This window comes from Oryctolagus cuniculus, chromosome 8 (assembly GCF_964237555.1).
Source record: "Oryctolagus cuniculus chromosome 8, mOryCun1.1, whole genome shotgun sequence".
NCBI classification, from domain to species: domain Eukaryota; kingdom Metazoa; phylum Chordata; class Mammalia; order Lagomorpha; family Leporidae; genus Oryctolagus; species Oryctolagus cuniculus.
Window position 1 is genome coordinate 18,121,301 of NC_091439.1, and position 17,753 is coordinate 18,139,053.

General features: G+C 38.8%; 1 protein-coding gene and 1 long non-coding RNA gene across 6 annotated transcripts in view; one reads left to right on the top strand and one right to left on the bottom strand.

Annotated features, from left to right (window-relative positions):
• The window catches only part of TTC29 (tetratricopeptide repeat domain 29), a 263,775-nt gene extending 246,242 nt beyond the window's left edge, over positions 1–17,533 (top strand). For all 5 annotated transcript variants that reach the window (XM_008267377.4, XM_051820003.2, XM_008267378.4 and 2 more), the window contains 2 exons: positions 16,082–16,148; positions 16,839–17,533. In XM_008267377.4, coding sequence (XP_008265599.2) covers positions 16,082–16,148; positions 16,839–16,866 — 95 coding nt within the window. In that variant the 3' untranslated portion in view covers positions 16,867–17,533. The remainder of the gene's footprint in view (positions 1–16,081; positions 16,149–16,838) is intronic.
• LOC138843481 (uncharacterized) lies at positions 11,510–16,889 on the bottom strand. Its single transcript, XR_011378228.1, has 2 exons — positions 13,009–16,889; positions 11,510–11,904 (listed from the first exon to the last, which is right to left on the bottom strand). It is a non-coding gene; the product is annotated as an uncharacterized lncRNA (long non-coding RNA).
• Positions 17,534–17,753: the final 220 nt, after the last annotated feature.

Below are 17,753 nucleotides of genomic sequence, written 5' to 3' on the forward strand. Positions count from 1 at the left end.
ACAACATACCTTCATAAAAATAAAACATTTCAGGGCTGGCTCTGTGGCATAGCAGGTAAAGCCACTACCAGCAGTGCCAGCATCCCATATGGGCGCCGGTTCAAGTCCCTGCTGCTCCACTTCTGATCCAGCTCTCTGCTATGGCCTGGGAAAGCAGTAGAAGATGGCCCAAGTGCTTAGGCCTCTGCACCCATGTGGGAAACCTGGGAGAAACTCCTGGCTCCTGGCTTGGGATTGGCTCAGCTCCGGCTTTGTGACCATCTGGGGAGTGAACTGGTGGATAAAAGATTGGTCCTCTCTGTCTCTCTCTGCCTCTGCCTCTGCCTCTGCCTCTCTGTAACTCTGCCTTTCAAATAAATAAATAAATCTTTGTAAAAAAAATAAAACATTTCCGCATGGCCAAAGATACCATAAACACATATAAAGATTAAAAACAAACTTGGAAAAAAATCTGCAAATCTCACAAAGGGTGCATCTCTTTTATGTATAAAGATCTCCTAGCCCAATCATCAGCTATCCAACTTTAAAAAGGAAAACATGAAGAGCAACTGGAAAGTATATTTTAATGTAAGCAAATGCTGAACATTATGAGAAGAGAAATGTCAACTGAAAGAATAGGAAGTAAATTATGAGCTATTAGATCAGCAAGATAGATAAAGCAATACATCTGTTGATGAGTAGTTACTAGCCAAAGAATACATATAACCCTTAGGGAAAAAACTTTGGCAATATCAAAATTTTAAATGTACAAAGGTTTGACCCAATAATTCCATGTTTCTTCAGCAGATACTATCACATTCATTCATTCAAGAACTGTTTATTAGGCATGTCTACATGTCAGGCATTATCTGAGACATGGAAGGTACAGAGGCAGACAAAACAAAGTCACTTCCCCACTGGAGTTTATTCACTAGAGAGGAACTACACAGCATAAATGACTGGGTAGTAAAACGTATTATTAAAAAAAAAAACACATGTGGACAGGGAATGATGTAATGGAGTATTCTGTTTTAGGTAGAGTAGACAAGAGGAGGTAGTGTTTCAGGACAGAGCTAGATAAAGCAAGGCATTGAACCTTAATAACCTCTGGGGAGTAGTTCAGACTGTAAGTTGATCTTCTGCACATAAAGATAATTGAAAATGAATCTTGATGAAGAGTGGGATGGGAGAGGGAGTGGGAGATGGGATGGCTGTGGGTGGGAGGGAGGTTAAAGGGAAAAAGCCACAACAATGCCAAAGTTGTACTTTGTAAATTTACATTTATTAAATAAAATAAATAAAGAAAAAAGAAAGATGAGCAAAGAATGCCTTAACTATGTATAAAGGTTTATTTACAGCATTATAATAATAAAATATTTCAGGGGCCAGTGCTGTGGCATAGTGGGTTAAGGCACCGCCTATAGCACTGGCATCCCATATGGGTACCGATTTGAGTCCTGACTGCTCCATTTCTGATCCAGATCCCTGCTAGTGTGCCTGGGAAAGCAGTGGAAGACAGCACAATTCCTTGGGTCCCTGCCCTCATGTGGTAGACCAGGAAGAATCTCCTGGTTCCTGGATTCAGTCTGGCCCAGTCCTGGCTGTTGCAGCCATTTGTGGAGTGAAGCAATGGGTGGAAGATCAATCCTCTCTCTCTCTCTCTCTCTCTCTCTCTCCCTTTCTCTTTCTCTTTGTCTCTGTCTCTCCCTCTCTCTCTCTCTCTTACTCTGCCTTTCAAATAAAATAAACCTTTATTTAAAAATAAAATAAAATATTGCAAACAACTTAAATGTTCAACAGAACACTTAATGACTAGTTAAGTGATAGAAAATCCACCCATGAAATCTTATTCCACTGTGACTAAGGAATAAAGTAACTCTAGTTGTAACTAAAAAAGAATTATCAAGATAATGAGAAGATAAGTTTATCAATTCATTACAAAACTAAATATACTCTTACTATACAATGTAGAAATCATATTGTTTGATATTTACCCAAATGAATTGAAACCTATGTTCAAGTAAACACGTACACACTGATGTTTATAGAGCTTTATTCATAATTTCCAAAACTTGCAAGCCACCAGGTATCCTTCATAGGTGAATAAATGAACTGTGGCACATGGCACATCCAGACAATGGAATATCACTTAGCACTAAAAAGAAATGAGCTATCAAGTTATGAAAAGACATTGAGGAAACTGAAATGCATGTTACTAAGTGAAAAAAGCCATCATGAAAAGGCTATCTTCCAGCTATTGGACATTCTGGAAAAGCCAAAATGATGTCATTGGTTGCCAGGGCTTGTGAAGGAGGAAGGGAGGGATGAATTGACAGAACACAGAAAAACTTTAGAACAGTGCAGCTAGTCTGTACGATATTGTGATGTGGGTCTGTGTCAAAGCTTGTCAAAACCCAATGAATGTACAACACCAACAGTGAATCCTGATGGAAACTGCAGACCTTGAGTGGTAATGGTGTGTGTAAGTTCATCAACTGTAATAAATGTACTGCTCTGGTGGAAAGAAGGGGCCATCAAAGAAGGAGGTACCCTTCCCTGAAGGGAGGAGAGAACTTCCACTTTGACTATGGCCCTGTCTAAATAAGGTCAGAGTTTGTGAACTCAAGAGGTTTCCCTAGCCTTGGCAGCTCATGATAAGAGCCTCGGGTGATTACTGACGTCATAAGTAAGAGTGTCAATTGTTAAATCAACAACAGAAGTCACTGTGCACTTACTCCCCATGTAGGACCTCTGTCCTTAATGTGCTGTACTATGAGAATTAACGCTAAAACCTGTCTTCAAATAGTACTTTATACTTTGTGTGTCTGTGTGGGTGCAGACTGTTAAAATCTTTACTTATACTTAGTATACACTAAGTTGATTTTCGGTATATAAAGATAATTAAAAATGAATCCTAATGAAGAATGGGATGGGAGAGGAAGTAGGAGATGGGATGATTTGTGGGTGGGAGGGTGGTTATGGAGGGAAGAACCACTATAATCCAAAAGTTGTACTTTTGAAATTTATATTTATTAAATAAAAGTTTTCTATTAAAATAAGTACTGCTTTGCTGCCTGTATCCATAGTAGAGGAGGTTGTACATGTGTGGAGGTGGGGGCTATTTGGGGACTCTCTGTGGCTTCCATGCAGTTTTTTTGTGAACCCAAAACTACTCAACAAAGTAAAGTCAATTTAGAGATAGAGAAAGGAATAATATGCAATATATATTGTTTCTTAAAAAGTGCAGGAACCTCTGTCTCAGAGTCATCAGTGCTATGTATAACACAGTAGATTCCCTTTCACATCATTCCAAATACAATGTGTATATTGTGTACCATCTTAATGGAAAAGTATCACTCAACCCTGAATAAGGTAACATGTCCCATGTCAGAGGACCTCCATTCGATTCCTGGTGCCATCTTCCAATTCCACCTTCCTGCTAATGCAGACCCTGGAAGCCAACAAGTAAGTGATGTCTCAGATAATTGGATCCTTGCCACCCAAGTGGGAAATTGAGTTCCCTGTTCCTGGCTTCAGCCCCAGCCATTATGAGCATTTCAGGAGTGAATCCACAGATAGGAGTGCTCACCCTCTCTCCTTCTCTCTGCCATTTGAAAATGAACAAAAGTATGCATATATATGAACATACATAATTATAGAATATGCACACGTTGTTTCTTAAATTTATGACCCACAAATCTTGCTGTCAAACAATTTGAGTCCAACTGTGAAAAACTCAGCAAGCTATTTTTTCTAGAGACAAGTATTTACATGTATTCTATTAAAGTCAATATTTGTCTTTGAAACCCTGTGCCCTCTATGAAATTTTTCATAAAAACTGGACATTAAAATTTCCTTTCTGAAAGACCATACTTGAATACTGCTATAAGCTGTACCCTAGCACCTATCCCACATATGTGTTTTCACCTAGTAAGGACTCAATGAGTATCTGTTTAATTCATCACAAATAGGGATTTGTAACTGGCACAGCATATATTCAAAATAAACTATATCCACTACTGGAAAAAAACAGTTTAAAATTTGTGACATTCTGAGAGTGAACTAGAGTGAATCTCCGTCTCATTCATTGTCATACAAGTTAAATTTAAAAATACATTTAGCCAAAAGAGTGTCCGCTGAGCGCTTGGTTTGCTACTTGAGTTCTACTAAACACATGTCGTAATGGCACAGAGCCAGTCTAAGTGGCATTTCAGGAGTCTTTGTGTATGATTTTTATTTCTCATTGTCCTCACCTTCTCTAAAAAAGAATGACTGATAGCCTTTTCTTGTGATAACTTGGCTTTTAAGAGTGTTGTTTTATCTATTTTTTATGACTAACCTTACAGTTGTTAAGTGTAATTTTTGCTTTATGTAACATAAAAAACAGCTGTGATATGGTGCCCCATGAATTAACAAGAATGGCTGAACCAAAGACAAGAAATCTTTTAAAAATGAATGTTCACATTAAATACCTTGGATAGGTAGGCCTTCTGGGGATTTTTCTTTAATACAACAAAAGTGCACCATTTCTGTTTTCAGAAATAGTTTCTTCCAGGTTTATACTGAGCTTGTCTAATGTCATATTACATAAGTAAGGGCTTAGTCTGAACATTAGTATTTTACATCTTGGAGTCTTACTAAATCCTTTTTTGATCAATTTGATATTGACCAGATCTACATTGATTTCTTCTACACTTGTTTATGGTATTTATTTTGATACATCTAGGATTAATGGCCAAATTAACAAGTGTAATCAATTTTCTCAGTGATAAAGAAAAGTCTTCGAGTACCCTTAGATACATTCATCTAGGGATAAAAAAAAACTTAAGTGAAGATGTTGTAATAAATGGATCGATTTATTCAATCACTGGGCATAAAAAACATTAGCCCTGGGAAAGCATTTTCCTCTAAGAGCTTTAGCTACTGAGTTTCACTTGTGTGGCACCAAACGATTTGCATTTTTAGAGAAATTTCATGTCTGCAGTGAGCGCCAATGAAAACATGAATAAATTGCTTTCTTTTCCTCTTTTTCTGACTTTATGAAGCTGAATCCATTAGGGGTCCAGCCAAAGTATAATGAAATAAAGGCAACAACTTGCATGATGGAAACCCTGGATTAGATTTCTCACCAGTCCAAGCTCAGTTGTCATGCCCTACATGTCAGATTAGTGGTTTGCAGGGAGATCCCTGGGGTATGTAGCTATTTTTTTTAAAACTGCTGCATTAGAAAGAGTCTCTAAAAGACAAGAAATTAAATAGAGAAACAACGATTAAGAACTAAATAGGTTTGCCACAGCAGTTCTTGCCACAGAGTCAAATAAATCAACCTCTCCAAGCCTAACACAATATACGTGTCTGAGAGGCTTTCTTGTTCCTCCCCTCCCTTTTTCTGAATTCAAATTGAGAAGCTCTGAGCCTGGGCTTAACATCAAACTAACCTGGGTTTGAATCTCTAATGAACCAATGAGCAGCTCTGTGATACTGAGCAAGTTCATCTCTCCAACATTTAGTTTCCTCTCTTTGCAACAGGAGTAATACCTAGAGCATAGGGTGGTTGGGAGGTTTGAATGAAGTACTAACCACATTCCCTAGTCCAAAACACATGCCCAATCCATAGAAACAAATTTTATTTTTATTTATGATCTGAAGGTTGCAACTGAATGAAAGAGAAGCAGCCACTACATCTCCCTGATGGAGCGTGCTCTCTTGCTCCTACCTTAAACAGTTCAGTATAAATAAGAGTAAGGTTATATAAAACAACTGTTCTGAAGCTTTAATGAGCTAATGAATCACTGTGAGATCCTGTTAAAATGCAGATTTTGATTTACTGGGTCTGAAGAGGAGCCTGAAATTCTGCATTTTTAACAAGTTTCAGGTAATGCTGATGCTGCTGGTTTGGGGACCATACTTTAGCAAACACATAGGTCATTTGGAAAATGCTATTTATTTAAAATTTTATTTTCTCATTATATTGTTTTAAATAGACCCATTCATTTCTTTTTAAGCAAAAGTTCAAGTGAAAAGTATAAACTAAGATGCAAAAAAACAAAAGTAATGACCACTGTGCATCTTTCATTTATTAGTCTAGCTTCAGGAAGTCTTAGATCATTCAACATACAATGTTATGATAACATACTTCCATTTCTCCCCCTTCCAACCTTTGCACTATTGTAGTCATACATTTTACTTGTACGTATACAGCCACGAGTTGCTTAATGATGGTGTCATGTTGTGAGAAATGTGTTGTTGGGCAATTTTGTCATTGTGCAAGCATCAATGAGTGTATTTATTCAAACTAAGACAGCTATGATGTTACTAGGTGATGTAATCATACCAGACAACTGTCATATATAGTCCATTGTTGATCAAAATGTTATTATGTAATGCACATGTTTTACAAGTCCCACACTCTATTATTTCTGTTTTTGTTTAAACAGTGCCATTTCATTTAGAGAAATTTCATAATTTAAAATATTTTATCTTTCCTGTATACTTTGCACTTGATGTTTTTTGTTCCTCCGCGTATTTCAAGATTTCATCTGGCATCATTTCCTTCTCCCTGAGGACTGGGTCAGTTCCTGTAGGGCAGGTCTACTGCTGATGAATAGCTTCATCCTTTGACCACCTGGAAAGTCTTTGCTTTTGCCTTCCTTTTTGCAAGATATTTAGAGTTCTCAGTTTGATGGAGATTGTTTTTAAGCTTTTTTCTTTTTCTTACAGTACTCCACATTTCCTAAGCCTGGGTTGGATGATCCTGGTTTATCTATGGAATTATGGAGTTCATCTATTAAGGAAATTTTTCAGCAGTAATTGCATTAGGGAAAAAAGAAGCACAATTCACCCGCACTCCATCTCCTTCCAGAACTCCAATAACATGTATGAGGCAGTAGCCCCTCCTTATCCACACCTTTGCTTTCTGAGATTTCAGTTACCCACAGTCAACTGTGGTCCAAAAATATTAAGTAGAAAATCCCAAAAATAAATAATTTATAAATTTTAAATGCTTGCTCTTCTGAGTAGTGTGATAAAATCTTGCACCTGTCCCACTCCATCAAACCCAGAATGTGAATACATCCCTTTGTCCAGCATATCCATGTGTGCCACCCACCCATTTGGCACTTGGTACCTAAATATGGAATTAAAAGATGTTTATGTTAGTGCAAAAAAATGAAATACAACCATAGTTGTTTTCAAAATATACATTTTCCATATTTTATAAAGATGTATTTATGTGTTTGCGAGAGAGAGAGAGAGAGGGAGAGAGAGAGATCTTCCAGCTGCTGTTTCACTCTCCAATGAGCCACAGGGCCAGGGCTGCACCAGGCCAAAGCCAGGATCCTGGAAGTCCAATGCACATCTCCCATGGGTGGCAGGGGCCCAAGTACTTGGGCCATCTTCTATTGCCTTCCAGGCCCATTAGCAAGGAGCTGGATCAGAACTGGAGCAGCCAGGATTTGAACTGGTGCTCATATGGGATGCCAGTGAAACAGGTGGTGGCTTAACCCACTGTGCCACAGCACCAACCTTTTCCATAAAACATTTGGAGACCCTTCCTATATGTAGGGTTTGGGAATACCAGCCACAGCTTCAGGCATCCTTGGGAGTCTTGGAATGTGTCTCCCTTGGACAAGGAGGAACTGCTGTATTGTTTCTTAAAGGTGTGCTGCAGCTCAAATCTGTTCATATTTTTAACTCTTTTTCTTCATTTTATTTTGAGTAGTATCCACTACTTCATCTTCTAAATCGTACGTTTTTGCTTTTCATGTCTCTACTAAGCATTCTTAATGTCTAAAATACAGTTACAGTAATTATTTTAATATCTTTATTCCTAATTGTAACAACTGTGTCAGTTCTGGGTCCATTTTGAATGATTTTTGTCCTCCTAATGGTTTCTTGCATGTTTTATAATTTTTATTAGATGCCAGACACTGAATTTTACCTGGTTTTGTTTTGTTTTGTTTTGATGCTGAATAGTTCTGTGTTTCCATAGGTACCCTTGAGCTTGCTTTTGAAATGCAGTAAAGTCAAATGGAAATAGATCCTTTCAGGTCTTGCTTTTATTATCTGTTAGTGAGGCTCTGAGCCTAGTTCAGTCTATAAATCACCTGTGAGGTTTGACCCTTCTACCCAATTCCTGTGAATTAAGAAATTTTCCAGTATGGCTAATGATAACAGGTGGTACTCTCGGCCTTCTGTGGACACTGTGTATTGTTCACTTGTGAGAATTTTGGTATTTCCTTTATTAGGTAGTTTCCTTACACAGATGCTCTGATCTGAACTTGACCAAATACTTGAGATTGACATGATAACAGGTGGTACTCTCGGCCTTCTGTGGACACCGTGTATTGTTCACTCGTGGGAATTTTGGTATTTCCTTTATTAGGTAGTTTCCTTACATAGATGCTCTGATCTGAACTTGACCAAATACTTGAGATTGACCTGTACAGATTGGCAGGACCTTGTGGTCTGCCTCTCTCCTCTCCAGCACACTTGTCTCAGTCTGCTCGGTCTGTTGTATTACCTATGCAAATCACCATAGACTAGGTGACTTAAATATGACATCGTTATTTCTCACAGTTCTGGAGGTTAGGAAGTCGTAGACCAGGGTGCTAGTCAACATCTTTTGGTTTGCAAATGAACTCCTATTTGTTGTGTCTTCACACGGAAGAAATAGATCATCTCTTGCGAGGCTTCCACCCTCATTAATGAAGACTTTACCAGGTTCCACCCTCATGAAATGAAGACTTTGCCAAGGCCTTGCCTTTGACAGCCATCACATTGGAGATTAGGCTTCAGCATATGAATTTGGGTGTGGGGTACAAAACACTCAGTCCACTAGTTGCAAGCTCTGATTGCCTTGGTCTCCCCAGGATCTCTGCTCCATTTCCTCACCTCAGAGACTGCTAATTTCCTCCTGGGTTCTCCTTCTTGGAACCATGGCCTGGAAATATAAGGAGGGAAGCTGGAGCTAGTGTAAGGATTGTACAATTTCTTATCTCTCCGGAACCACTAAATTTTGTTGTCTGGTGTACAGTGTCTTCGAAATCATTGATGTATGCATTATTTCTGGGTTTATGGGAAGGAAGTTGTTTTAGGAAAAAAAGGTAATCTGATCTCCATTATTCTATCTTGGCCAGGAAAAAATGTATGATTTGAAATGTAGCAACAAAGGGTGAAATCAAAAGAATTATCTGGGGACATAAACATTACACTTACTATCTTGAGAAAATACTTAGCATCTGAACAGATAAATAGACATGAATCTGGTACTCTCATTAAAGCTTAGACACCCAGAAAAAGAAACCCAGTGTAATTTTATGCCAATATTACATCTCAGGGCTCCATCCAGATCTACTTTAATTCCATCTGTTTAAGATAATATACCTCTGTATAAGAATATACTTCAGATTCTTGTACAAATTTTAATAAGTTTCATATATTAACACAAACATTGGAAAGAGAATTACTATATACCAGACCTGAATTAGAACACATGTCAGGGGCCAGTGGCTGTGGCATAGCAGGTAAAGCTGCCACCTGCAGTGCCAGCATCCCATATGGATGCTGGTTCAAGTCCTGGTTGCTCCACTTCCAATCCAGCTCTCTGCTATGGCCTGGGAAAGCAGTAGAAGATGGCCCAAGTCCTTGGGCCCCTGCACCCTCATGGGAGACCCAGAAGAAGCTCCTGGCTCCTGACTTTGGAGCAGCTCAGCTCAGGCTGTTGCAGCCATTTGGGGAGTGAATCAGTAGCTAGGAGATCTCTCTCTCTCTCTCTGCCTCTGCCTCTACCTCTCTGTAACTCCACCTTTCAAATAAGTAAATAAATATTTTTATTGGCATCTTTATTATTATATTCATCAGATATAGAAATACTACATTATGATATCTACTTGAAAATGCAAAACAGATTAATTTTTTGTTAACAAAAATTAGGAAGAGATTACCAAGGAAATTCATTTTTTGATACAGTGAAATTAACTCTATAATCTCTAGCTTCGGTTCAATAAATTTTTACCCCACTGTACAATGAGAAGGGCCATGAATGGCAAACCAATATTACCAAAAGAAGAAAGAAACAAGAGATGGAAGGAAGGAAAAGGGGAGAGAAGGAAGGAAGGCAGAAGAGGAGGAGGAAGAGAAGAGAGGAAGAAAGGAGGGAGGGAGAGATGAGAGAAAAGGGGTCACAGAGAAAATGGAAGAAAAAAAAGCACCAAATCAAGCCAAAATCAAATATGTGGACATTAAGTCATGCTTCACATTCTAAACTTTTGCCAAAAGATAACATTTGCATATTGTGATTACTTTATGCTGGTTGCTACCCCCTACACACACACACATACACACACACATGAGCAGTTCTCCAGCTTCTCTATTCTGTGTCCCAGGTAAGCCTACAACTCAGGCTCACTTGACTTCTGGCTCTCAGATTAGGCTCTAACTAAAGGGATGAAGAAGGTGAAGGGAGTTAGGCTATGATTCCCCTGCCCTTGACCTCACCTCAGCTCTCACAGCTGTGGCACTCTACATTGGCTTCGTCTAGATTCTGTTGGGTGATCCCTTTTATAAATCCCTATCTCTCACTCAGGATGCAATGGCACCATCTGTTCATCCTTGCCCTTCAGCCCCAGAGACGAAAGTGGCACTGTATCCATGACTAGTTCCTGGGTGCCTCTGCATCTCTTGCTTGTTCCTCAACCTGTCCTCATCTCTTTTTTAAAAGATTTATTTATTTATTTATTTGAAAGTCAGAGTTCCACAGAGAGAGGAGAAGCAGAGAGAGAGAGAGAGAGGGAGAGGGAGAAGGAGAGGGAGAGGGAGAGAAAGAGAGAGAGAGGTCTTCCATCCAATGGTTCACTCCCCAGTTGGCTGCAATGGCCGGAGCTGTGCCGACCCGAAGCCAGGAGCCAGGAGCTTCTTCCAGGTTTCCCACATGGGTGCAGGGGCCCAAGGACTTGTGCCATTTTCTATTGCTTTCCCAGGCCATAGCAGAGAGCTGGATTAGAAGTGGAGCAGCCGGGTCTCAAACCGGCGCCCATATGGGATGCCGGCGCTTCAGGCCAGGGCATTAACCTGCCGCACCACAGCTCCAGCCCCTCTTATCTCTTCATCATCCCTTCATTCAAGTCTTTTCACAATCACAGTTGAGTGTGCCATCTGTTTCCTCACAATTGATACTCTTCTGTTGTAAGTATCAACTGGAGTGGCTGAAGGCAAGCAAGTATGAGAAATACTAGGAAACTTCCACTTCTTGAAAAGTTCAGTTGATTAGTGAACAGTGCTAATGAGGCAAAATTAGTGTGTGGCTATGTTCTGGAATCTCAGCCTGTACCCCTGACCAGCCTTCCCACCCCACCCCATCAGCTACAAGGAAGACCATGCCAAAGAGTATACCAGAGAATGTGCCTGTCCATCACCACTCTAGGAACACAATTCAAGGACTAGCTGTTCAACTGAGATACCTTCAAAATCACCTAATTTCTAATGAAATTTTTGGATGTTATTTCGAATAATAAACTTATAATTAACAATATGTTTTTCAAAGAGGAATTTTCATTACTTATTTATGGCTTATTCATAATAAAATAGAAAAAAGTCAAGCTTATCTGAATATGCTGTATACTGGTAATGGGATACAGGTTTTACAAAAATACATGTATAACTCATTGAAGTTCTTCAACTGCTGCAATCACATGAATTAAACTACACAACCATTGTCTAAAGAATTAGGAGTTAAACATTTCCGTCTATTTATTGGAAGTTATCTTCTGGTTATTAAGTGTGAATGACAAACTGTCTTCATATATACATGTTTCCTCAAAACAAATCTCTGTTCTCTTTTACAGGTGGTCTGGTAAAATCATATTGTAATTAGGCCATCATAGATAGGCTTCCTTCCGTGGCATCAATGTTATATGTTTGAAATATCTGTTGGAGAAAGGAGAGATTTTTGTACTTTTTTTCAGAAATCCGTTTCTGAGACATTACCATCAGTGAGAAAGAAGTATCAGTTCTACTAAAATTGAATCTATGACTTTAAGCAGAATGTGCTGAAACACAAAAGCAAAATATCCTCTCATCATCAATAATGGCAGAGTGCTAAGATCACCCACAAGATATGAACATTTTCATACCTAGTAGTTTCTCTGAATCAGTTTCATAAAACGTTATCTGAGTTTTATTTTTTAACAAACCTTTTGAGTCATTTTGATAAGGCCAAAAGAAATCACAGTCTTTTAACACGAGGTGATCAACTTTTTGACAATGGCAGGAGCAGCATAGCTAATGGAATAATAGCCTGCAGGGTCCAGCTAAATATGATATACGAATGTAATCAACCTCTGTGATGACTATTCAAAAGTAATCCCTTTAGCTTTGAACTGCAACCTATATTTCAACAAGGCAAAAACCATATGGAGAAATTCTCTGCAGACCACACTGATACAATACAGCCCTCATATTCTGCTCTATGTATTTGCTGCTTATAGCGAGTTTTAAATTTAAGGTAATGACCACTGTATATTCATGTGAGCATATACCAATACTTTTGATTTGTTGTGAAAAGGTTGAATCCATTACCAGAGGTCTAGTCTATAAACTCTGACACAACCTTTATGTATGAGTTATTATTTACCCTTTTCTAAAATAAAGCCACTAAAAATGTTTTTGCACATCAAAACTTAAAAAAAATGCATTCACCTTTCCAGTCGAAAAACTAGTAGGTAGTATCTCCTTCACATCAATTCATACTCTTCTACAGACATTTTTAAAAATCTCATTTATATATAATACTGTATTTCATACCATGGTCATGGTTTACAAATAAAGGAAGAAGACAATAGCTTTGTGGCAATTCAGCATTTCCTGGCTTATTCCATTGTTTCAATGCAGTGTAGGCCACATGATGATGTAAATAATATCCTTTGTTGCCTGCTTGAGAGAATCTTCCACATGAGAATGTCTTTACCATTAATGACAGAGAAGTTTCAGTTTCTATTGAAATGCCAGACTATATAAGCAAATATCACATACCAGCTTTTCACTGGTTCTGGGTTCTCTTGTTGGAGTGGTGTTGGTCCTGGTCTTCCAGCTTCCTTGAAGTCCTACAGATCAAACATCTGCACCAAACACCTGTCCCCTCCTGCTATATTCATTTTCTCTATGAAATTAGAGAATAAGTCATCAGCTGAGAATAACGATTCATTTAGAGAGTTTAAGGTTTGAGAAAAAATAAAAGATATCTAGCAGAGTGGAAGAATGAAGGGAAAAGGGGTGTTTAACAGGATGGCCTTAAAGCATTAAGGGTCCACCTAATGTGCGTAGCCATGAAATTGAAAGTGAGGCTTCTCAGCCTCTTGTGTATTTTCTCCAGCCACATTGAGCTGTATGTTGCAGGAAAGGAACAGGCAGACAGTTGGATTTAACTGGGGTTACAGCTTTATCAAGTGAGCATGACAAAGTGAAGAAAAGTAAAGTCTAAGCTATTTGCAAGGGAGTGAGTGATTATGGAATTTAAATTCTATGAAGAGAGAAAGAGACTTCAGAATAAGAAAGAACAACAAAGAAGTGGAAGGATAGGAGCTCACAATGAGGTGGCAGGAATGCTAGAGTTGGAGCCCTAGAGAGAGATCTGGAAAATAAAAGGAGACAGTCAAGTAATCAAATGCAAGCAACAGATTGAGGGCAGCTTGCAGTGGCAACTGGCAATGACAAGATCTGTGTCTAGGGAAATAAATGGCAGGTGAAGGAACAAACTGAAAGAATAGGAGCTCAAGGAATTGAGACTTAGGGGCGCAATAACCTGCATGCACGTTGAGATTTCTAGATTGAGAAAGCAGCAGTGATGACGGGCAAATTATAGAATCAAAGAAAGAGTGGTGACCAATGATTGGTTGTACAGTGTGATGCTGGGAAACAGAGAGGGTGACTGTCCAGAAAGAGCAAAAGAGAGGAAGAGGTCACTTAGCATCTCCAGGTCCGGTAGTGAGAAGGCAGAGAGAAACACAAACACAAAGAGCTCGTGGGCTGGTTTTTCCCTTCGAGGAGAGACCGATTTCTGTCACAGAAAGAAAAGTTTAAAAATTTCAGAAAGCAGAGTATTTTGCCAATAGTGGATCAAAAATTCCAAAGGATACAGTGGAGATGTTTCCAGAGTTGCAGTGTATGGGAAATGGGAACATAATAGGAAATAACTAGAACCTTATGAAAAATAAAACTCAGGAAATTGGAAGAGTTGGCTTGAATGCTGGGGCCTGTCATTATGAGATACAGAGCATCTTATTGTGGTCCCAGTGGATTCAAGTCAAAATAAAGGTTCAGGGGTTGACCTAACAGTGAAGATGCCCACAAATCATAGTAGAGTACCTGGGTGTGAGTCCTCGTGCCACTCCCAATTCCAGCTTCCTGCTAATTTGCACCATTGGAAGCAGCCTGTGATAGCTCAGGTACTTGGATCCCAGTTACACATATGGGAGACCCGTACTGAGCTTCCGGCTCCTGGCTTCAAACTGGCCCAGCCCCAGTCATTGAGGGCATTTGGAAGGGGAACTGTGAACCAGTAGATGAGCGCTTGATCCGTCTCCCTCCAACACACACAAACCCCAAATAAAAAAAGAAAAAGGTTAGATATGAAAGTTAAGTATCAAATTAACATGTCTGTTTAAATATATAAACTTTCTCTATTTGACTTCATTATTTGGGTATATACATTGCTCTGTAACTTTCCTTTTTTTCAGTATTACATGATACAATAACCATTTCAATTTATTTTGTTCCATTTTTAAACCTTTCCAATTAAGGTTTTCATAGAATTTTGGAGCTGAGAAAAACCTTGTTTACCACAACCCTTTCATTTTATAAAGCAGAATACTGAGACCCAGAGAAGTTAAACTATTGGTCCAAAATTAAGCAGCTCATTAGTGGCAAAATCAGAACCAAAAACCTGGTCCCTGACTTCCTGCTGATATTCTTTTTATTTATTTATTTATTTGCCTTTTCAACTTTTTTTTAGAAAACTTTTATTTAATGAATACAAATCTCATAGGTACAGCTTTAGGAATATAGCAGTTCACCCCCCTCATACCTGACTTCCCATCCCACCTCCTACTCCCTCTCCCATCCCATTCTTCATTAACATTTGTTTTTAATTAACTCTGTATTCAGAAGACCAACTCTATACTAAGATTTCCACAATTTGCATCCTCACAGACACATAAAGTATAAAGTACTGTATGAAAACAAGTTTTACAGTTAATTCTCATAGTACAACTCATTAAGGACAGAGGTCCTACAGTGACTCCTGTTGTTGATTATTTACGATGTCAGTGATCACCCGAGGCTCTTGCCAAGAGCTGCCAAGACTATGGAAGCCTTTTGAGTCCACAATCTGTTGGTGTTTAGACAGGGTCAGAAGCAAAGTGGAAGTTCTCTCCTCCCTTCCAAGAAAAGTATATAACTTTCCTCCTGAGTTGTTTGAACAAGTCATCTTACCCCAGAAGTTGGCCTTTCCATTTGCCATTTTATTAAATCACAAGAATTTTGTGGGTTAGGAATTCAGGAAGAGCATCAACTGAGGTCAGCAAGTGGTACTCATCTGACGGGATGGTTAGAAGATCAAAGACAGCTTCACTTACAGATTGCACCCTTGGTGAGGATGGCTGCAAGATTGGTACCATCTATTAGCATATGCATCTATGGCTTCTCCAGCATGGAAGTCCCAGGGTTCTAGGACTTCTTATCCAGTGACCTGTGTCCTGCAAAACAAGCATGCTAAGGACATCAGGTGGAGGCTGCATACCCATTGCTGATCTTCCCTTGAATATCCTGGAGTCCCTTCCTGCACATTCTGTTGATAGCAAAAGAGCTCAAAGCCTAGCCCAATTTGAGGAGGAGATAAATAAGATTCTACTTTTTCCTTAGGGGTTGGGGGCTGACAGGGTCATGCTGAAGAGGAACATTTGAAGTGTGAGACATTGTTGTGGCCATGTTTGGATCATACAATCAGCCAGATGATACATACACCCTTATCACATGGATACCCTGAAATGGGATTCCCACTATCACTTATGCCTATTGTCCATTAAATTTAAATATCTTTTTTCTTTAGGAGAGTCTAGAAGATCCACAGAAGAAAGTGAAATTCAAAACACAGAATATTTGGAAGAATTCAACAGGTATTTTCTACTAACACCTACTTTGTACAAGATACTGAGGTGGTTTTTTTTTGTTCGTTTGTTTTGTTTTTTTTGTTTGTTTTTTTGGTTTTTTTTTTTTTTTTGACAGGCAGAGTTAGACAGAGAGAGAGAGAGAGAGAGAAAGAGAGAGAAAGGTCTTCTTTTCCGTTGGTTCACCCCCCAAATGGCCGCTACGGCCGGTGTGCTGCAGCCAGGGCATCGCGCTTGATCCAAAGGCAGGAGCCAGGTGCTTCTCCTGGTCTCCCATGCGGATGCAGGGTCCAAGCACTTGGGCCATCTTCCACTGCCTTCCCGGGTCACAGCACAGATCTGGACTGGAAGAGGAGCAACCGGGACAGAATCTGGCACCCCAACCAGGACTAGAACCCGGTGTGCCGGCGCCACAGGCAGAGGATTGGCCAAGTGAGCCGCAGAACTGGCCAGATACTGAGTTTACTCTGTCTCTAAATACAAAAGTAGTTTCATTCAGCACTTGATAAGTTAACACCAAAATACTGGTTCTTCTAAAAAAAATCACATATTTCCTTTTAAATACCATATGAATTTAAGTATTTTAAATCTTTAAGTTGTGTCTGAAGATTACAGAGGGCAAAATATCTCTCAAAGCAAGTGGGGTTTTTTTATTTTCTAACACAATATGAAAGTTAATCTTACATTCTTTTATTTCAGGTTTCTAGATGAAAAAACTGAAACTTAAATGAAGCAGCTTTTGACTCAACATCAAAGCAAGAAGAAATTTATCACATCATTTTGACTTTGATCCCTGTAATAGGAACATGTCACAAATAATATAGGGTTATAATAAAATTGACTGACTTGGTTTTTGGTTTGCTACAAATTTAGACTATAACATCTAAGTCCCTGAAAATTATACCTACCCCACATGCATAGTAAACTGACAATTATCCATAAAATAAACTACAAAATTTTTCTTCTTATGAACTACTCCACAAGAAGGAGTGATACAGTAGAATCAAAACTCATTATTTCTAATGAGAAAATAATTATAAGTTTATGGAAATCTCCTGTGTTGAATAAATTCAGAATAATCTAAAATTTCAGGGAAGCTTTTCAACATAGATAAAAGGATTGTAAGTGATAAAGTAATTGCATTGGTAAGTACCATCAAAGGAGTTTGCTTTACCTACATAAAAGTATGTTTTGTGACAGTTTTAGCAGATAGAATATAACCTAACTTATTCATGTCGATTTTAAAAGATTAAGAAAATCCTTCAGTCTTCTCTAATGTGTCTTGCAATAGAAAGGACACAGCTGAGATGTTTATGTGTATACTATCTGCAAGTCTCAGGGGAACCCATGAAGGAAATGCATTACCAACAATAAAGACTTCTGTTCTCATTTAACATTGGTCATTGTACCCCTTAATTCTGATTTCTTTGAATCCTCCATGGTTGAATGGTAGAGACTAACCTTGGGATATTGCAATGGCTCAATGCAAGAAACAATCCAAGTACCAAAACAGTGTAGGTGAGGTCATTGAAAGAAAAGTGCTTTCCTGCATTATGTATGCAAACAATAGAAACAATTTCTAAAGAACTAAAATGTGTTTCTCTCTTGAAGTCA